Source organism: Oryzias latipes, chromosome 20, assembly GCF_053564925.1.
Source record: "Oryzias latipes strain Hd-rR chromosome 20, Olatipes_Hd-rR_3.1".
Taxonomy (NCBI): domain Eukaryota; kingdom Metazoa; phylum Chordata; class Actinopteri; order Beloniformes; family Adrianichthyidae; genus Oryzias; species Oryzias latipes.
In genome coordinates, this window is record NC_136256.1 from 24,075,899 (window position 1) to 24,097,973 (window position 22,075).

General features: G+C 38.1%; 1 protein-coding gene across 4 annotated transcripts in view; it reads right to left on the reverse strand.

Moving 5' to 3' along the window:
* The window catches only part of esyt2b (extended synaptotagmin-like protein 2b), a 34,915-nt gene that overhangs the window by 12,625 nt on the left and 215 nt on the right, over positions 1-22,075 (reverse strand). For 3 of the 4 annotated variants that reach the window (XM_023950030.2, XM_023950029.2, XM_023950028.2), the window contains exons 2-11: positions 21,158-21,207; positions 20,457-21,058; positions 14,436-14,477; positions 13,825-13,959; positions 13,471-13,547; positions 12,408-12,480; positions 11,248-11,337; positions 6,764-6,819; positions 2,316-2,436; positions 121-297 (exon numbers count right to left, since the gene is read on the reverse strand). In XM_023950030.2, the coding sequence (XP_023805798.1) occupies positions 121-297; positions 2,316-2,436; positions 6,764-6,819; positions 11,248-11,337; positions 12,408-12,480; positions 13,471-13,547; positions 13,825-13,959; positions 14,436-14,477; positions 20,457-20,858 (1,173 nt within the window). In that variant the 5' untranslated portion in view covers positions 20,859-21,058; positions 21,158-21,207. The remainder of the gene's footprint in view (positions 1-120; positions 298-2,315; positions 2,437-6,763; positions 6,820-11,247; positions 11,338-12,407; positions 12,481-13,470; positions 13,548-13,824; positions 13,960-14,435; positions 14,478-20,456; positions 21,059-21,157; positions 21,208-22,075) is intronic. The other variant, XM_078938191.1, reaches the window with a different exon arrangement.

The window sequence follows — 22,075 nt, forward strand, 5'->3', positions numbered from 1 at the left end:
GAAGTAAAAAAGAAATTTATGAAAAAAAGTTAAAGAAAGAAATATTATGAAACAAACGGATACCCCTTTTGTTCCTGTCTAAAGTTAATTGAGCAGTGCTAGAAAACCCAAACTCATCACCTCGTAGACTTCGTTCCACTTGGGATTGAGAGTCTGCTTAACAGTCTTGCTCTGAAACACCTGGTTGCCGATCTGCAGGACGCCATAGGGGTCAGATTTGCCCATAATCAGTCCGCCCAGAAATTTATCTTTCCCTTCCAGATCCTGAGCCTCAAGGAAGTGAATCCTCAGGACTCCCTGTGAAAGAACAGGGAGAACAGAACAGAGGATGAACTTTGACATAGCACCTCATCACACCTACAGTATAATGCAATCAGATGGTAAGATCCAACCTGTTTTTTCTCAAAGTCCTACTTCAATAATCTATTTATATGCATATGATTATGAAATTTAAGCCAGAATTTTCTGGGAACTTGTTTCTGCAGAATAGAGCAGAGCAGCATAGTTCATTAGAAATTCGTTTCTGAGCTGGAACTCGGCGTGTTGTAAGCTTTTTTCATCTACTCTAGATTCACCGTGATTTAAATGAAGGGATACCTAGAAATGCCATTTTAAGCTTAATGTTCTTAATATATGCCTTCCATCATGAGAAAAATACCACAAGATCATGTTAAAAACACCAAAAACACCATTATCATTGGTTAATGTCAGTGGTACATAAAATTGTAATTAATGCTCCATCTTTTTGTGCATAAAACCTTTTTATAAATAAAATCTTAGCTTGGTATTACTAACAGATATACATTGAAAGTTCTCTGATATGTATGAATACAGTCAATAATTTAGACTTTTTTAGTTTTAACCCCTGGTTGCTTGAGGTCTTTTTGAACATATTTTACTACTTTACAATTTGCTCAAGTAATTTACCTGGAAGAGTTTTTTGTAGCAATATTTTATACACATTTTTTTCTCTACAGCCCAAGCTTCTATTTTTAACCATGTTTTCAGTATATTACACAATCATTTATCTATAAGCCTGAAACTTTATAGAAAAACTTTATAGATAATTGAATTATAATGGAAATTAATCACTGCATGCTTTATCTTCATCTTCCCATTGTAGAATGAGTAGTAAGTATCTTTTTTTTAACTGCAGTAGTTACATTTCTATTTATGTCAAACTGTTTTAATTTTTAATAACAAAGATTTTCCAAAAACAAAGCAAAAACCCTTTCAAAACAAAACATTTTTAAAAAACTAGGCGAACCTCTACTAAACTATGGTATATAAAATGTTCCAAGGATTTATTCCAAGTGGAAATCACATTTATGTATCACTCTTGTTATGCTTGTTTTAAACCTAAAATTCAAAGTTCATAACCTTTTAAAAACATTTAAATTGATCTTTTAATGGCAGATTGTTTAAATTCATTCATCTTCTTAACCGTTTTATTCCCTTTCGGGGTCACGGGGTTGCCGGAGCCTATCCCGGCCACTTGGGCGTAGGCAAGGGATGCCCTGGACTGGTCGCCAGTCTGTCGCAGGCTAGAATATCCTCAATCACACATCCATTCACTCTCACACTCACACCTATGGACAATTTAGAGATGCCAATCAACCTATGTAGCATGTTTTTGGACGGTGGGAGGAAGCCAGAGATCCCGGAGAAAACCCACGCATACACGGGGAAAACATGCAAACTACACACAGAAAGGTCCCCCATTGATGCTCTGTTTTTCATGTCCCCCAGCCGGGACTTGAACCAGGGGCCTTCTTGCTGTGAGGCAAGAGCGCTAACCACTGCGCCACCGTGCAGCCCTAGATTGTTTACATCATTTACATAATTGTAAACAATAATTTACATAATTGTAAACAATCTATGTAAGTGGCAGTAAACGTGAAATAAAATAGGAATATAAATAGGTACTGATGAAAATTCTCCCTTTAATGTATATAAATCTATTACAACAGCCTTTTTAATTGGCAAACATGCCGAGGAATTAGTATGCTGCAGTATAAACTGCACATTATTTACTTTCTTGTTGCCATGGATATGAGTTTAAGTGATATGTCCTTGACCCAGGTTGTTTTAGTATTCTCTTTTTGCTGTACTGCCTTCTGTTATAAAGTTTTAGCACAGAGACCAACCTCTAGGAGATTTTTTTTCAAGGAAAGGATAAAAGAAAGTACACTTCAACTTGCCACCCCAGGAGATTTGAACACTATAAAGGGCTTTGATGTTGCAACCATGTGCTGCTTCTGAAGAAAGCAGAGGCACAGATTTTCCACTGAAAATATGTAAAACTCCATTTGCACCTTTGGCACCGGAAAGCGAAGCTTGGCCAGTTCCATTTCGCTGACCAGGGGGACTGTGACGCGGTTGGGTAAAACCAGATAGCTGCAGATTATGTCTTGAATTAGGCTATCAGAGAAGCCGCTGCAAAAACAAAGGAGAGCGTTAGGAGAACAGAAGGCAAAGGATGAATAGAAGCAATTAATTATTGAAAATACAGTTAAAAGTTAACCTATTTTTAATAAATAACATCTCCCAATTTCTAAACAGAGGGGCAGAAAAACTGTTTCAGTGAATAGGCTGTTGCTTTATGCTGGCATAAATCGTATTGTCTGATCCACTAATTATTCAGCAATAAGACTGCAACAGTGAGAAAAAGTAATGTGACTACCGCTAAATACATGAAGCTGCTGAAAGGCTTCACTGTAAAATTGCAATTGGTGTTTAGAAAATTAAATTATAATGGAAATGAATCACTGTGTGCTTTATCTCCATCTTCCTATTGAAGACAGATGGGTGTTATTGCAGCACAAGAAGCCATTAATCATGACATGTCAGAGATGCTGTTTCATCTTTAGAGGAAGTTTGCACTTGCATAAAATTACCAATTAAGCATAAGCAACAACTAAACAGGTCACGCCAAAATTTGCACACACGGATGAGCTCTATATGAGCTTTTTATTGTGACTTCCAGTGATGAGATGGGTGCCAAAGATATTTGTATGTATAGATTCTTGTTCTATTGATGTTTTGCCTGGCAGACAAGCCTTTTTCTCAGTTATGGAACAACATTCCTGCAGAACTGCGCATGACAGTTTTAAATGTCAACTAAAAACCTTTTAAGAATGGGTTTTAATATTTTTCATCTTCTTATATTCGTTGTATTACATTCTTATTTGTTTTTTATGCATTTTATTGCTAATTGCTTTTTGTAATTCTATGAGGTTTTTTGCCCAATTTAAAAACGTTATTTTGTTTTTCTTTTACTGTAAAGCACTTTGCTACCCTGAAGGAGTCGTAAAGTGCTCTATAAATAATGCTTCATTCATTCAGAAAAATATGTTTTTCTTTTTCTTTTTCCAAGAAATGTTGCCCCTCAGTACCTTGTTATTCTCTCAACCTTAACAATTGGCAGGAGAACATTGTCTCCTCAGCTGTAAAACCTGTATATTGCCTAATCAATCGACACATGCATTAGGTCCCCACAAATATTCCTGATCCCAACTGGAAAACCATTCAATCTATTTCCCTTTGAAAGAAAGGCCAATTTGGAATTGGTGACTTATTGGAGAAAATGTCAGAAAAGGCTATAGGGTAGTGAGATCGTATTTAATTCAGGATAATTTATTTTTAACAATAAAAGTGTTTCTTTTAGAATTGACATTTATTGTCAGAGGACAAATATTTAGTATTTTTCTTTTTGAAATCAAACAAATTAACATTATTATAAAAAGGACTACAACTAATGTCTGTTTGCAAACAAACACATTTCACTTAAATTGCATTAATTTAGATATTTTACTTAAAAATGAGAAAAATGGGTAGAAACAGCATGTAGATAAGATGTAAAATATGATATTACTCAGGGCTCCAGACTAACTTTTTTCACTAAGAGCACAGTGGCCCCTAACTGAAAATTTTAGGGGCACAACCAGAAATTTAGGGGCGCATACCGTAAATCAACATGCTAACCAAATCTATTAATTTCCACTGTATTACTAATAAATACTTTAATAATAGATGCAGAAATTACAATGTGCTGTTTCAAATTCAGTGTCACATTTTAATCTGCACTTTTGAAGATGCAACAACAAGGTAAACTGACAAAAGCATCGCTGTCATGACAGTACAAATAGTAAAGAAAACGGATAGAAATGTATGTTGGTGACACCAAATAGGTGCAGCCAAGATGCACAATAAGTGTGTTTGAGATCACCCAGGTGAACTCAACGCTGCACAGATCACCTGGTGTGTGAAATATATTTTTGTTTTTGCTCCAACATCACCTGTCAATCATCACAAAAATATCAGGAGAAAGGGGTGGGAGCAAGGGGCAAACCTACCCGGACACAGCTGAAAATTTAGTACTGAACTGACTGAAAGCTGCCCTACAGACTTCAAAACAATGCATTATGGGACATGTGTCCTGGTGGTTTTTGTAGTTGAGTGATTAATTAAAATAATTTGAAATACCAATTCATTAAAAAAAAGGCTACATACATTACAAAACATTAAAATAATCATAAAATATGTAATAACACAGATCACACTAAGGGGGAGAAGAATATTAAAACTAAATTGAATGTTAAGGACAACTCCAATTTCCTGTTCCCCTTTAGTCTTGCTGTAGATTCGCCTTCATCTCACAGCCCCCCCCCCCCCCCCCCCCTTTCTGGTCTCGCCAACGATCCAGGCGAGATCGTTGCATTTTCCACACGTATTTTCAGTGTGTCTAAAACTAACGTTGTTTTTGCTCGAGCGTGTTTAAAGTTCAAGCCCCGTTAGCTGTCACGCATGTAGGTGTGAGACATTTATTCTCCTCAGCTGCCCCGACTACCGCGGGAGCGGTGTGCTGCCGTAACAGCCGTGCATAAACCGTTTGATGCGCCGCCGTAACCAAAACCTAAACCTTCCTCCGGGTCTGTGTAACCCAGAGAAAAGTTCAGCACAGACGTCATGTATGTAGAAAATTACGAGCGAATAGATACGTTCTAAAAAAGAAAGTAAGGAACTAATGTGGTCTGGGGAGGGCTGTCAGGTTTCCTGCTTTCAGGCCCTGTCATTGTCACGCCCCCAAGAGTCATATACTCCACTTTGATTGGTTGGTCAGCTCCGCGCATGACAATGAAAAAGTGTCATTCATTAAAACTCCCCCTCCACGCATTTTAGCCACTCACAGTGGCTTTCCCTATTCTTCTCACACGCAGTGGCCACCTCACAGACAGGTATCAGGCGAGTGTGTGCTCGCGTTTCATGAATGTGCGAGTGTGTGTGTGCCCGAGTGTGTGTGTCTGCCTGCGTGCGTGTGCGCTCGCGTCTCAATAATCATTTCATTGATCAGTGACGTGCCCCTTCCACGTTTGATGTATAAAAAAATACGTAGGGTGGGGGAGGCAAATGTACTGGTCGCACATGTGCGACTGGATGTAAAATTCAGTCGCACACTCTCAAATTTTGGTCGCAAAATGCGACCAAATGGTCGCAGTCTGGAGCCCTGTTACTTATTGTGAAATGTTTTCAAAACATCCATTAATTCCAAGCAAAGACAGCTTTAGGCAAAACAGTTTTTAGTACTATTATGTTACTGCATGTTGGTTGGTAATCAACCTTCTTTTCTTTTTTTTATGCCAAGTTATTAAAATTAATATTCCAAAAGAATCCAATTCATACCTAAATGTTGCACTGTTTTTTTAAGGTGCAGGATTTAAATCAGTTTAGTTTCATTTTGATAGCTTTCCAAACACTTTCTGCTGGCAGTCATTTGCAGCACCTCAGTGAATTTCCGATTTAAATGAACCTACAGTCTTTACTTTAGGTTATCAGATAAAATTCCACAGTTTGACAAGAATAGATGTCGCTTTGCTGCTGATGTGCATTCTACAGTTACCTTGGAGTTTTCCTAGAAAAACAGGGTCTACAGGATTCATTACATAATTTTGACATCAGGGTGTGTGTTAACTCTCGACCTGTCCAGAGTGTACCTTGCCTTTGTCCAACTATTAATCACTGAAAGTGATTAAGCAGGTTTGGAAAATAGATGGATTTATCAGGACAAGCATAGAACCAAAATGGAGAAAACAACAGGCCAAGAAAATTATGAATGACAACCTTTTTTATAAGATTTGCTAATGAGTCGAGAAGCATATAATCTGACAACAAAACATAAAAGGTTTATTTTTACTCCCTGCAGCTGCAATTTCCCCACCAGGACCTCTGCTTTTATGGTATCAGTCAAACATATCAGTGAATGCAGCATCCATAAGCTAAGGAAATCCCTGCTGAGCGGTGAACAAAAAGACTAAAAAAATATCTACATGGCAGTAATTGTCTGTATACATGACCCTGATGTTAAACGTGAAGCTGCAGTCTCACAAAAAAACACTTTCCAAATGACGAAAGGGAAATTTGCAGGAATGTGAAAAATCCTTGTCCAGTTAACAAATGAGGGACAATGTTGCAGAATGTTTACTGACCAAAGCAAACAGGAATGTAGAAAGTGTTGGCAAACAAAAAGCCCCAGTCTGACCTATTATGCTTCGCTTACACAATTTTTTCCAAATACATACGTTAAAAAGGGCAAGTTAAGCGAAAAAAGAAAGGGCAAAAAACAGCAAGAGACAAAATCCTGGGTAAAACTACAGCTACTTCTTCTTTAAAGCCAACAGAAAAGTGAAGGAAATCTAATACATATGCAAACCTTTTATGAATTTTTTTTAAATGAAATGATAAAAAAAGGGATTTGGTGACTTACTGGAGTCCAGGAATGTCCAGTATGTTGGTGAGGCCGGTCCAGTTTATGTCCAGCAGCTGAAAAATTGGAAAAATGTGATCAAAGGTATTGAAGTAAAATGACCGTAATTGAATGAAAACATCGCTGCTTCTTACTCTCAGTTACAACCGAAACCTTTGCCAAACATATCCGACTGATTAATGGCAGCAGTCTGCCTCCCACATAGCCGCAAACCAATTACAGTGTATACACTACATCAATGGATTTATTGATTAGTTGCTGCCGGTAGACCAAAAATGCTTTTTCTAATTCATCCATAAAGTTTTATTGAAGTTCAAATAGTTCATAAACTCCAATATCCTAAATTTGTTTCTGTGTATCAGAATAAAATAACTCAGCAGGCGGCACAATACCCAATAGACAAGGTGTTCATTTGTTCATTTGCTTAAGTAAAAAGACTGGCGCGTCCCTGCTTCCTAACGCAGAAGCCTGCAGCTCACTGTGGCTCTTTTGCTAAAGAGTAAGATTAGTAACCTTAGATCTCTATGGTGGATTATGACATCAGCCCAGGCTACAAATAGTGAAACATCAACAATAAGTATAAGTTTAGAGTTAGAGTTGATATACTGCAATGATTGGAGAGCCTACATAGAACACTCCAATTATCTACATGGTTGATTAAAAAGCAGTATTAGCGCTAGGAGCAGGAAAACATGTATTAATCTTCAGTCCAAACTTTTGGTCAACTTTATAAGGAAGTCAAGCTGTGGAGAAAGTTAACACCACCACAAACCAAACAGCACTTTCAAGGAAACAACTCTGGTTTGAGGGGAAAGGGTCAAACCCTAGATCCAGCAGAGTGAAGACAGCCAAAGTCAACCCACTTTCAAGTTTCAGTTATTCCAGGAAAACCTAAAGGCCCACTTTGGCGAAAATAATGTTTTTAACATGTTCTTGGGGCATTTTTCTCACAATGGAGGGCATATATAAAGGAAAAAGAAAAAAGAAAAATGCATCTCTGAGTATTTATTTATTTGAATTATTGTGAATCAGGAGCATTGGAAAAACCTTGTAGCAGTGATAGGGGCTACAATCAACAGGCCACAAGCTCCTTGATCTGCTCCATTCCGATGCTTTCACTTGTAGACGACTAGATATCTTTGTTTTCCTCGTCTGAGCTATATAGCTCTGATATTGCTCGCCATTTTTGTTCCACCGGTAGTGCTAGGTTGGGGTTGTGAGGCACTGCATGCTAGTGGGAATGAGTGCAAAAAAAGAGATGATGGGAAGTGAGGCAGGTTTACTCTCTCAGTTCCACTCACAACTCAGAGGTGAATTTCTAATGAACTACTATCGCTTTGCAGAAACTATGTCCTGGAAAAACAACACAAATTTTTTTTTGGGCTAAAAAAGGCATAATTCTAATTAAAAGACTACTGGGAAAGATGATTGGAGTGGGACTTTAATTAAGACTTGAGAAATCATTCCCATGGATTCTTGAAACTTTTTGAGCTGTCAATAACAAACTAGATAAAATGTATTCCCTTTAGCTTCCGCTTGAACTAAATCTGGTTTGAATTTAGCTGCAGTTTATGACTCAATATGGATCAACGGACACAAAGACAAAAGCACCTGACTGTTGATGTATTCATTAAAGCAGCAACTCTCATTAGAGTTCAGGATTATACAGTCAGCAGAAGTCCTCTGCTTTTTTAGTGTGTTCATGTCCAGAAATCAGCTAGTAACCAATCTGAAAAGGGGACAGGAGTGGAGAACAATAAGGGAGAGGTGTGAATAGCGTGAGTGGAAGAGGAGACATGCAGGAAGATCCAGCGTCTCAGGAGGCTTTGATCTGTTTCTGCCTGCATGCTCAAGGAGATGTGTTTTTTTAATGAGCCTTTCTCAGCCTTTATATCAGCCTGGCCTGCTTACACTGCAGCACAAGGACGAAGCTCTGCAGGGAGGAGGGGGGCACTGCAGGACTGGCAATCATGCTTGGGAGACGTTGTTTTAAGGTTCAAGAGTCCACTGCAAACAAACGCTCAATTATTATTTCAAGGTTTTCTTTATTAAGCAGGGTGTTGCGCTTTTCCCCCGCTCCTTCTTAATATTGTTGCTGATCTAATAAATCAGCTTTTTAAAACAGTCAGATTTAAGCAACATTTGTTTATTTCTTCTCAAACAGAGAGTGAAATCAATAGCACAATAGCTCTCTGTGCAGTCAACCCTGAAACCCCTCAGCTGTATTCTAGTGACTGTGTGTCTTAGGTCAACAGTTTCTGGGCTCTGGTGGAGATAATCGTTATCCCAGATAACAAGGGAAAAAGTCCTTTCCTCAAAGTGGTTATTTCTAAAGTGAGGGCAAACTTTAAATAAAAACAAAAAGAAAAAAACGTTTTTCCACTGAGATACTACACATGCACAACTTTTGAGCTGGAGCTAGAGGCACAAACTGGTTAGTTATTTTTTTTAAAGTTCTGTTCTCACAGAATAGAAGTGTGCTTTCAAGATTGTGCATTTTAGATGTTGCGCTACTTCTAATCCACTTGCTAACCCTCTCAGGGATTAATTTCTGACTTTCTGTTATTGTTTGTCTCTATTAAAGAAAATATCCTTTACATCCGATAATTTAAATCCATAAAAACGTTGGAAACCACTGCAGTGTGGACGCCTAATAATATCACCACAGCCAGATCTACAATTACAGGCTTGTTAAAATTATAATTTTTGCATATTTTTGTTGAAATGTGATTATATTTTTAGTATTATAGCTACTTAAGATAGATCAGCAGCTTCATTCCATTGCATAAACTGTTATATCATCTAGCCGCAGCAATAAAATCTCTTAAGAAAACTACCTGCAGAAAGCATTGCATCATTTTACTTTTAGTGCTATGTGTCTTATTGGTCCAAATGTGCCCAAGCCCCTCTGTCTTTGTTCATTTGATGCTTAGTGTTTAGCTTTAAGCGGCACACGGACAATATGAGTTTTTTCAGGTGCAGGATTGACAGAGTTATGCCTTAATGCTTTTTTATTCAGAAAAAAATTGCAATTGCAACTAATTTCCTTTGTTAACAAAAAACCAAGGTCTTGTTCTGCAGCTATAGAAGATTGAAAAGAATTACTACTCAAAGCTGTTTTCATTTTCTACAGCTTGGTCCATTTTTCTCCTTTAGCTTTGCTTAAATGCCTCTGGTGGCAAAGTCTGCCTAACTAGGTCTGAGTTGATCTGCAGCTAGTGGAAGCCCTGCTGTGTTTGCACTGAGTCCTTCCGTTAAATCAGTCAAACAATGTAAAACATTGCAGCAGTGGCTCATCAGAGTCACTGGAACGTGCTCTGGAAAATATGTCCGGGTGCAGTTCCTGTAAAGCGAGGCTATTGTTGTAAGAGCAAAGACAGTCTGCATTCATAATTAAAGGAAATGAAGTGAAATGACGCTGAAAATAGCAGCTGCAAATTGTTGGACACATCATAAAGTCATAAAGCATAAGTCACCTGGTTAGAGTTTTCAACAGGAAAAAGATCAGCATGGAATACATTTGTGAAGATTCCCAGTCATCCAGGATGGATCCATTTCTACTATCAGCATGGAGTATTGTTTCTGAGGTGCAATAACTTAAGAAAATATAGCAACATATTTAAAGCAAGGACAAATAGTGACAATGCTTTAAAACAAATGTCAAGAAAGTTTATACTCTTTTTATGCTTCCTCCTGGCTTTACAGGATCACACTTTTCATCCAGACTGCAGCCCCACTATAATTTTACGAATCTATCCGATTAAAAACAATAATAATAATAATAATGGATTGGTTTTATCTGCGCTTTTCCAGATGCTCAAAGCGCCTACAATGTGTCCATTATTCATTCATACTTGGTTATGGTACTACTGATGTAGCCACAGCTGCCCTGGGGCAGACTGTCAGAACCGGATTATGCAAACTATGCAAAACTATAAAATAAATTAACTCAGTCAGAGTGGGATTATATAAGATCACTTCTTCCAACTCCTTTTTAAGCAATAAATCAAGCTCTACTTGACTTTAGTTAAAGATCACTATATTTAATAAAGCAAATGTGACTTAAGGTCTCTACATTCCATCATTTTAACACTTTTTTATCATGGTGTGCGTATACATGTCTGTGTGTTTGTGTTTAGGGTGGGGGGGTTGTCGGCACTGTTTGTCTTGTCATCTTGTTTTTAAATTTAATGTATTTTATGCACAGCGCTTTGAGTGACATGTGTTGTTGTAAAAGTGCTATATAAATAAAGGTTGATTTGATTTGATTAAGTGTGTTTTTGTTTTGTTTGCCTGTTTTTTTTAATAAATCTACGCATTTCAGCTTTTCTGTAATGAGTTTGATAAACCTGTGGGATTTTTTTATTGTATTGGCTACAATAAATGCTTGAAATAAAAATAAATCAAATCAAATCAAGATCTTAATCTGTTCAACGTGTTGAATATGAATTATTTAAGGCCCTAATCAATGAATCTGCACTTACTGGCTTCTTGAGGAAAAACAGAGACAGAGCTCCAATGAGAGGCATCTCTCCTAGCAACGGTTCCATCACCACTCTCAATACGCCGTGGATCTATGGAAACACAAGATTAACACAATCACACAGGGAGTCACAAACTGACAGCAATGGAGGGTTTGCAGCCCTTGACATTCAGCAGTGAAGCTGTTTAAGCTGAAACATGTGGCAGGTTGGAAACTCAATAACTGCCAGAGTTCACACCCGCTGGTGTCATCCTGGAACTTTCTCCACAACATGATTGAACAATCACTAGGATTATAGTGCTGGAAGCCCTTTGTTTTAGTCACATGGACATCCCAGGTGCTGCGAGCAAATATATGAATTTAGATTTTAAAGACTGAAAGTCAGGGACTATAATGGTTCAGATGCTCAGAAATCTGCTTTATTTATTAAAAAAAAAATCACAAAAAAACATTCAGTTTCTCAAGTCTGTGCTACATTTCACGCCTCATTTATCTGCTGAGATGCTTTTATCAAAGCATTGACAAAACTGCCTTGCCAAGCATCAATGGCTTAAAAGCAGGGGAAGCTACATGTCACTAAACGAGAAACAAACAAATTGATTTTTGGTAATGAATCCATTCGTTAAAGGAAAGTGACTTTAGCTTAGTGCCGCTTGTGATTTACAAGGATTTTTTTTTTCTGAAGTGATCAGAGAAAGAGCGATCTCGATTGTGCAGCCACCAAACAGGCTGAAATGAACCTTCGGTGGTTTATTTTTCCCCTTTTTCTAATTTCATATTTTAGACCCACGAAAGGGAGTCACAAAAACAAAATCAATGACCAAATCAATGAAAATATTGTGGGATTTTTCCGATTTTAAATTATCAAAAGAACGATTAGTGTAACTTCTTCCACAGTTATGTCTTATTTAAAAAAAGGTATAAGACTCTTTCTTGTTCCTACATCATTAATTTTATGTTCTAACTGTAATCTGTACAAAAGAGAATTTGGCCGTTCGCCCGGAAATGAACACTCACAACTTACAGCTAACAGGACATTTTTACCTCAAGTCCCACTTTCATTTTAGTATCTATGACCTCAGAGTCCAAAGCTTCCCTGGGCCAAGAGGAAGTTACTCCACAAAGATGTGAAATAAATCAAACAGTATGGATTGGACTCACCTGGATGCTTTTTATGCCAGCTTTGCAGTAGTATCGCTTGACATCCACATCAATCTCTGTGTTGCCAACAAAGCTGAGAGACGAAAACAACAAAATGTGGTCTGAAGTTTTCCAAGCATTTAATATTTTATACCTCGTTAAAAAAATAAAATGAATTCTAATTAATGAAAATCTATTTCTGTTTGATATATGAGAAGACAGACTATCATTTTTGTCAATATATTTTAAGAAACTAGTCTTAGAGGGGATGAAAAGAGTGTAAAAAAACAGGAATTGTATCAGAGGACATTGTTTTTGCAAATGTTGGCATCTGCTTTGCCCAGGAAATCTAGTTAGCAAAATGTAAAACAGCAGAAATCAAAAATATCATTTTTTAACCTCAAATTGAAAAATGTCAGACACAAAACTTTAAATCTCACCAATAATGAATGAAGGAATGCATGAATGAATAAGTATTTATATAGCTAGCACTTTACAATGCTATTACGGTGGCAAAGTGTTTTAAAATAACAAATAAAAACTTTAAATATAAGCTAATTAAGAAGAAGTCCTCAACTGGCATTTAAAGCTGTATAGATGATATCATGCACAGCTCTGGATGAATATTATTCCATAATTTGTCTTATTTCTAGTTACATTAATTTATTTAAATTTTTTTCTTTACTGTGGAAGAAAAACATCCAAAATATGTACAAAAATTCAACTTCAACTTAAAGAAAAAACAATTGGCAACAAAAAAGATGTAAGTAGATGTATTTGCTTATTAAAAAACGTTTTGTTTTTTTCATTTTTTTTGCAGATTTTAATTTCTAATATTTAGAATTTTGCTAAAAACAGTTAAATCTATCTGAGTGAAACCTTACCATTTCAGTCTTTTTGCTTTATGTCAAGTAAAACAAGGGATTTTGGCGAGAAATTAGACAAATATACATGGTGAGACTTAGAGTTTTTGGAGTAAAACTCATGCATACATTAGTTTGGCTCCTCGGGGACTACAATTGAGTAGCTGGGGTCAAAATCTTCCAGGATCAAGAAAACACAGCGACAAAGCACCAAAGCTCACCTGATCTGCAGGTCCATGATGATTTGTCGCTTATCCACATTTTCCGTGTAAACTTTGACCCCATTGATCCTGAGGGGCTACAGAAAACAGACAGAAACACCATGGTCACTTCTACACCCCAGACCACCCCAAACACCCCCTCCCAACCCCACCAGGGTAAATCTCTGTCCCGACCATGCGTGGAAACTATTTGTGCAGCAAGAATGTGTGTCAGTGACCTCTGTATACTGTATGTGTTCAAGCTCCGCCCCTTTCCAGCTGTCCCATGCCACCTGCTGCTGGTGGTCTGTTTTGTCCCTCCTGGAATAACGCATGATCACATTTTAGCAGAAAACCCAGCAGCAACCTGCTCACCTTGTCGCCCATGTCAATTTTGGTGAAGCAAAAGGTGCTGAGGTGGGCGTGGGTCTCTTTCACCGCCGGCTCAATGGTCTCACGGAACAGTTTTTCCACAAACTGGCAGATGTACGGCCACATTTGCTTCACCGTCTATGGGAAAAATTTAAAGTTTGGAAATTAATGCATTTATGCACGCTGAAAATCCCTACATCAAGCCCTTTTTTAAAAAATCTTTGCAATTTGGTTTCCCTTCTGAACCATGAATGGCGTGTCTAAAATATTCAGAACGTGGTTCTATTTAAAGAACATTCAGTCAGACCGATTCTAATCCAACATAGACAGAAACCCATGCATTTTTTATTTTATCTCCCTTTTTTTCAACCGTTTCAACATATACGCACGAGTGACTCTGAATGCACATCTTGGTTGTTGCTATGGGGACTTACAAGGGTTACTGCGTTTCACACTGCTGCAGACACAAGGCTGCATGCTAAAGACAAATGTGCTGCAGTGTGGTGATCCCAGTGGAAGGAGGAGAGTAAGCAGCTGGGAAATAGGCATCACATTAGAGGAGGTCTTTAAAATAAAACATAAAAAGGAAGGGAATTAAAAAAAAATGTTTTTACCTTGTTTAACCACTCCACCCGTTCAACATCAGGAAAATGGACCTATGATTAGATAGAAACACCATTAAAAAGCAAGAAGAACAATGCTTTTACATTTAAGGGGTCCTCTGGATCAGGTCAAGATTATTATGGGATACAGCAGTCCTGCACTGCAAGGATTAGATCCTTTTTTGCAATTTTTCTTCCTAATTGAGCAGAGAATTATCCCCCGCCACATACTTAAAAACTCACCAAAATTTGCACGAACCTAGCTCTCGATGACAATAATTTTTTAAACTGGTGAACGTGTGAACGTAATTGGAATGTGGGTGTGTTGCAGCTCTGACCATGAGGCATGTGACCATAAGGCATAAGGAATGTTTTAGCAAGTTTAGTAAGTTTTTCTTTTTATTATTCTGCGTTTCAGGGTCATACATTGGAAATACTTTAATAAGTTCTACCAACAAGTAACAAAACCACAAATTCATCTTTATGTATAGCCATTGTCAAGGGAAGGGAACTGATCATAAAGAGGCCAGTAAGTTAAGGAAGTAAAAGTCTAAAGAGCGTTCCGTGTTTCAAACCCATTCTGCTGTCGTGAACAAAATCTGTTTGACAAGGCAAACTTTCATATGGTCTAAGAGCTGTAACACAGAGAAGCAAACTGTGGTTTTATGGAAGGGTGGCTGAGTGGTTAATGACATAGACCAGAGGATGAAGAGTTGTGGATTCAGGCAGTGTTTGTTTCACCCTTGATGCCTCGCTGTGGTGTCCTTGACCCCAAAACACTCCAGAGGAGCAGTTCAGTGGCTTTAGATGGATCTAAGGATGCACTGTACAGCTGAATGTGAAACAACCAGAGTATAAATAGGGCGTCTGGAAAAATCTTTCAACTGACTTTCTTTACATAAAGGTTTTTAGTGTCCTGTTTTTTGGAATTATTTTTGATTGCAATTAATTCCGGGGGGGGAAAAACCTGTTGTCGAGAAGAAAAATCATCCAAATCTGACAGCCTGCACCATCTTTTCTGTTGCATTTCTTCAGAACAGCTCTAAAGCTTGATAACAATGTTTGGAATTCAGAATCCTGTTTCTGCTTCCACCGAAGAAGCAGCCTTGAGACAGGTTTCATTACAAAATTAGTTATGTTAGATCATCAGGTGACAACTGATTACACAAGAAAAACAACCTCTATTCACTCCAATGTCAAGTGGCTTACCTGTAAAACTTGAATAAACATGTTTAAGATTTGACAAGTCCTAGGGTTATATTTTTTAATGACAGCTGCACTGAGGGATTTTTTATAGAATATACTTGTTTTATTTGATAAATTAACATCGTTTTTTACATGGGGTGTGGTTGCTTCATGGACAGGCGACTCTCAAAGTCCATCTTTGTGTTGTCACTGTTTCTGTGAATATTTTTTCAATGGTGCTTTGCAAGGATTCAGATGGCTAACAATTAATTACAAAAATACATATTCCTTTTCAAGTTCAAATATTTTTTCTCTAAATAATCTAAAATATAACACACACTTTACTAATTCATACAATTTTTTCTTTTAAATCAGTCAGTAATCGTTTGAATTTGATCTATTTTTTACACTTTGGATACAACATATCTGAATTACTGTAAATCAGGCACTATAGCATGAAGTTAAAGAAAACTAAGAGTTCTGTGATGAACTGCCCTAGTAAATAACTAAACTGCATGTTGTAATCCCAGAAGAAAGATGAGGCAATCCAACTCCCGGTGCTTGGTGAGACATGACACAAGACACAAAATCATCAAGAGCCTGCACTCCTTTTCATCAGCCAGCTAAAGTGCCTCTGCAGCATTTATGTCAGAGCGTCGGATGAAGCAATGACAAGAGCTGAATGACGGCAAATGGTCGGATCAAACCAAAGTGATAGATTAACTGAGAGAATTATTTTTCTATTTAAGTTTATCCTCTAGAATTTAAACAAACTGATCCGTTATATTACCTGAAGAATGACATAAATCTTCCAGAGGTGAAAACAATGGGCTGAAATTGAAGTGCTGCTGTTCTTCACTCAACTCTCAGGCTTCAATGCTTATGCAGCTTTCTGCCTTCGCCTCTTTCTTTAACCACGGCGGCTTCCAAAACACAGCAAGCACAGCATAACTGAAGTGTGACAGGTGAGTCAAGCGACATAAACAAGCCTGAGTGCTGTTTGACATTCAATGCACACTGTTGAGCTTCTAATCGTTTTATAAAAAAGTGCATCAAAACCACAACTAAAGTGGAGTCTGACAACTGAAAATACAAATTCTAAAAGAAATGATTCAATCAATGTGAGAAACGAAGAGAGGGGAGAGAAAATCAGTTGCACAATGAACAAAAGTTGATCCAAAGGTGGTCAATGGGGGTCGCTCAGTGGGTTGAGCGGCTATCTGCCAATCGGATGGATGGAGGTTCGAGTCTGCAGTACCTGCTGGGATTCACAAATGAGACACATTCCTTTGTGACGATTCACAACCATGGGGGCTAACATGATAAATTAGCACAGATCAGGGCTAACATACAAAGGCAAATGGGACACTGTTTCTGTCATTATTCCCCTGCAAATTGTTGTTTTTACAATAAGAGAAACTGTGACTAGAAAAGTGTTTGCTAACAGTTACAGTCCCACTCCAATCCTCTTTTGAGCTACTTTAAAGGTGTTCCCAGTCATATTTTCATTATGATTATGTTGTTTTTAAGCAAAATAAAAAAAAGATGCAGAGCGGCAGTACATCAGAAATTTACCTCTGTCTTGTGGAGCAGAGTAAATTCCCATCTTCCCTTTGTTTACATTCTCCCCCACTGGCTTACAGCCCCTCACAACCCCAACTTAACATTACTGGTGCAACAAAAATCGTGAGCAATGGCGGAGCTATCCCGCCGTACAGTTTTGATTCCAGCTCAGACGAGGAAACAAAGACGTACATGGATAAATTTGTCTGCAAGTGGATGCATCAGAATGGAGTGGAGAAGGGAGCTTGTGGCCTTGTAGTTTGTATGAAACAACTATACGCTTTTTCATTCTTTTCTGTCTGCTCCTTATTTATCACAATTTGAGTAAAAAAAACAACAACTCACAAATGCATTTTTTATTTTAATGTTCTCAATATATGTCCTCCATCATGGGAAAATGATACAAGACCATGTTGAAAACACCATTTTTAATGGAGTTTACATGAGGCAGGTTGAAAAACAGGTGTGGAGTTACAACTTCCTGTTCTGCTGCCTCTAAACGTCAGGTGTTTATTTTGGCATTTGGTTTGCGTATAACAAAAAAGGGACTTTCTGTCAAAATTGGCCTATGATAGAACTGGAAAACTACTGATGGAACTTTTGGTCACTCTTAGTTTTTCTTATCTTTATTTATAGATGTGTGGGACTTCGAGGGACACTGCAAATAAAAGCTCTATGAAGAAATGCCAGAGACTTTTATGTTTTAATAAAGGGCTTCTGCACCCAAGGGCCACCAGCTCACTCAACAAATTGAGCCAGGGATATAAATGAAAAATACAAAGAAGGGCGCTTCAGCATATTATAAAAGCAGCTCCATCTGTGGTACATGGACAAACTGAAATGAGTCCAAATTTGAAGCCATGGAGCTCTATCTCCATATGCTGATATCTGTCCGTCAGGCTGGTGCATGCTGGGAAACACTGGCAGGTGTGATCAGATGGCCAATTTTAATTGTTGCAGGTACGACCTTTATGTTGCTGAAAGCCAAAGTAGTTTTAATGTTTAACAGTGTCCCTCCCCTTTAAGTGGGCTGCTCTATTCCCATCAGGTCCACCACCCACATGTAATAGTCTCTGTGAGGTACCAGTCAGCAGAATACGCTCTTAGCTGTTTTTCAACATGAGGCTGCAGCGATGCATCCCGCAGTGAAAATGGGCAGAGTCAGGGACTCCATATAAAACTTTGATTTGTGTGGAGCCAAGCTGTGAGGCTGACCTTAATTTTCAGCTCATTTAGGATGTATTTTCAGGCTTAGTAATCAACGGAGTGAGTTAAGCTGGACCCGGAGGACACTATGGTGCCTTAAAAAGACTTTAATGAGGGAAAAACTCTCAATTTTGTACCAATTTCTTAAATAAAAAAACATGTACTGCCTCTTCTATTATAAATTGATGTCTAGCTCAACCTTCATTAGGGAAAGAGTTCTGTCATTGGCAAAGCAATTCACTTTTACATCTCTCCTCCCTCTGGTGCAGTCAGCTAAGTCTCATGAGTCCCTTTCAAAGACATCAGGCTAAAGAAAAGCCACACATCAAAGAAACAGAAAATGTGGAGACAACCCACAGCGTCAAAACAGTGAATCAAAAGATTTTACTCTAATCATCCTGAAAGAAAACCAAACTGATCAAGAAGTCTGTATAAATATGTTTGTTGCTATATATGTTTTTTATTGAAAAAAATGTATTTTATGCATAAAGTCAGGAGACAGTTTTCTTATTTTCTCATGCAGACAACCTCAAATACAGTACAAAAAAGCTGTTATATTATAAATTTGTTTGGCAAAAAAGAACGATTTTCTTCACATGATCTGCTTACTTTACTTATTCCACTTTATGAAACTGCCAAAAAGTTGATAAAAACTTCAAATAGTGACCAGAAAGATAAAAATAGAACGTTCATAAAAGTAAGCATTTAATTGTTATATTAACTTAAAGCCCCACTCCAATCATATTTATATCTATTTTCAAAGCATTCCCAGTGATTTTATTTTTACTTTGAATATGCCCTTTTAAACCCCCAACCTAACATTACCCGTGCAACAAAAATGGCAAGTCGTATTGGAACTATGCAGACGTATTTGGATGTAGTTGTCTACGAGTGGATACATCAGAACGGAGCAGAGCAAGGAGCTTGCAGCCAGGCCAGGGCATGCTTTTCAACATTAAAAATACAATCTTTTTCAAACTGCATTTTTTCGTCTCCTCCTGATTCACAATGATTTCAATAAAGAAATCCTCAGAAATGTAATTTTAAGCTTATTTCTTTAATAAATGTCCGCCATGAGCAGAGAAAAAGAAAATGCCACAAGAACATTTTAAAAACACCAAAACCATGATTTTCGTTGTCAAATGTCCACTGTTTCTAGAGCAACTTCAATTTTTAGATTTTTGTAAACATGTTTTCATAAAAATATGAAAGTTGTTATATTACTGGAGTTTATATTGTATATTTGTTTTTTTAATTCCAGTATATCTGTGTTTATATAGTAAAAAAGTCAAATTAGAGACAACTAATAGTTTGACTTGCACAACTTACTGTTTAATTTTCACAGTAAAACTCTTCAGTGGAAAAGTGATGAGTCAGCCATCAGTCACACTTCTGGGCTGTGAAACTATTGTCTCTAAGGAGACAGAAAGCTTACTGGACCTAAAGGATGCTGAGCACCACGAATTTATTTTGTTTAATTTACATAAACCTCAATAGGCGCTTTGTGAAAAACATCCAGTAGAACAAAATAGTCAGCAGATGTTAATTACAAAGTAAAAAGAAAAATTGAAAATAAAATAAAAATTAGAAAAAGTACATATTACTGCGCTATAATCTATGTCTGATGATACTGAAGCATATAAACACTATAAATAAAGTAAGTGACAAAGTAAATAAGCACAAAACATTTTTAAAAATGCAGAGAAAGTACATATTATTGTGTTATAATCTATTATGTGTATGTTTGGTTAAATGTTGGATTAGATTGACGCATGTAAACACTGTAGACAAGCGCATCAGCTCAACACTTTCCTGCAATAAAGCGTGCATATATAGAGTTTCTTCAAGGGAGAATCTGCATCCCAAAATAACAGACTCTGCAGGCATGATGTTTCCCTCCCAGCGTGGTGTCTGGTTTACCATTGTACCCTTCTGTATTTAGACTGGGGCTTGTGGGGGACAGCTGGCTTCACAGCTTATATGCTGCATGCATCACCTGATGTGGTCAGCTGATGATAGTTTATAACCCACAAGAATCATTTTCAACAACACACGCCAAATATGCAGGTTTTGTCTTACCCAGGGTGGCAGATCAGAGGTCGTAAGCCCCGGCTTCGCAGTCAGTTCCTCTTGGTCAAAGAAAGCCAAAGCTCTGCTCAGCCGGCTGTGCTTCCCTCCTGTGTTTCTCCTCCACAAGAAAAAGATCATAAGTCCAATCAGCAGCCAGCTGAAACTGAATTCAAAGTAGCCCAAGGCATAAACGGGAAAAATGAACACGAAGGTTTTGGCGAAGTGAACCCAGGTCTGAGTCAACTCCCCCGTCGAGGACAGGGGCGCATCGTCGGGTGCGCTCGCCGGTGATGGTGGGGGAAAGTTGGGTTGCGCGGCGCTCGCCGCGGTGTGTCCGTTCTCCTTGGGCGCAGCGGGGCTCGCGCTCTGTGACTGGGCTCCTCTCACAGCTGTCATGCTGTCTCTCGACATGTCTCGGTGCGTCCCGCAGTGGATCCTCAAACTGTCAAAACGCTGTGGTGGTGGTGTCGAGCTACACAGTTCCCGTGTGCGGAGCGCCTTTCCACGGGGTGCCTGCTGTCACGGCGGCTCACACGCGCACCTGCCCATCGCATTCCGAGGGTCCACCGTCATCTGCTGCTCGAGTTTCTGATACGGACAGCCGCTCCGGGCTGCAATTCATTGAGAAAACGGGTCTGTGAGGAGGAGCGGTGCGCAGAAACAGCCGCCCTGCCTGCACAGGGTGGGAATGATCGCTTCCAAGAACTCACCAGGAACCAGCAGCTAACTTACGTTGTCATCTGGTGGTCATTGGCTGCAACTACAGTTACACACAATTAAATGTTTTATTTAAATCATTTCGACACGTAAAAATAAAGCATTTGTTAAATGATATCATTGTTGTTCAAAGGTTTTGCAACACATGTTATCATTTTTTGTGCAATATTTTGCACACACAAAAAACGTCAGAAATATGTTAATAAAGGCATTAGCTCTTCCTCTTTTTGAGATTTTAACACAACCTAATAAAGACAAGCCTCTGCTCAGAGATATGCAAAGGCTTTTATGCAAATATAATGAGGGATGCAAAACAGCCAGGAGATACAAAATTATCACTGACAAACAAAACAAATCAGCTGAGACAGATGAGAAGTGATAAAAGCGTGCATTTTATAAGGCTAAACCCGTGCAATTGTGTATTTTGCCCTCAACATTTAAGCTAAACATGAGTATTTTTATTAAATTGAATTCACTCCTACATACCCAGGTCACAGATTTCAGGTTTTTTAACTACATGAAGTCAGTGTCTGACACATTTATAAACCTTAATGAATGCAAAGTGGTCAAAATGTGTAATCCATGCGCTGCAACATGCATCCACTACTGCACAGTTGAACTAAAATAAAACCAAAATTGAACATAACATTGCACATGCTTGTCTTGTAATTTTAGCAACATGTCCTGAAGAAAGTTTGGTTTAAAAAAATTGGTCTAATTGTCCGTTTGAGCGCAAGCATCTGACAACATCTGGTTGGATCTGTGTATTTTAAATCCAAATATTGATCTAATCAGCTTTTAGTTTGAAACTGCGTGTAAGTATTTCCCCTTTATACGTTTATCATCTGTGGCACTTTCTGAAACATAACATGGAATTTAAGTATTGGGGCCACATATAAACCAAAGTTTAC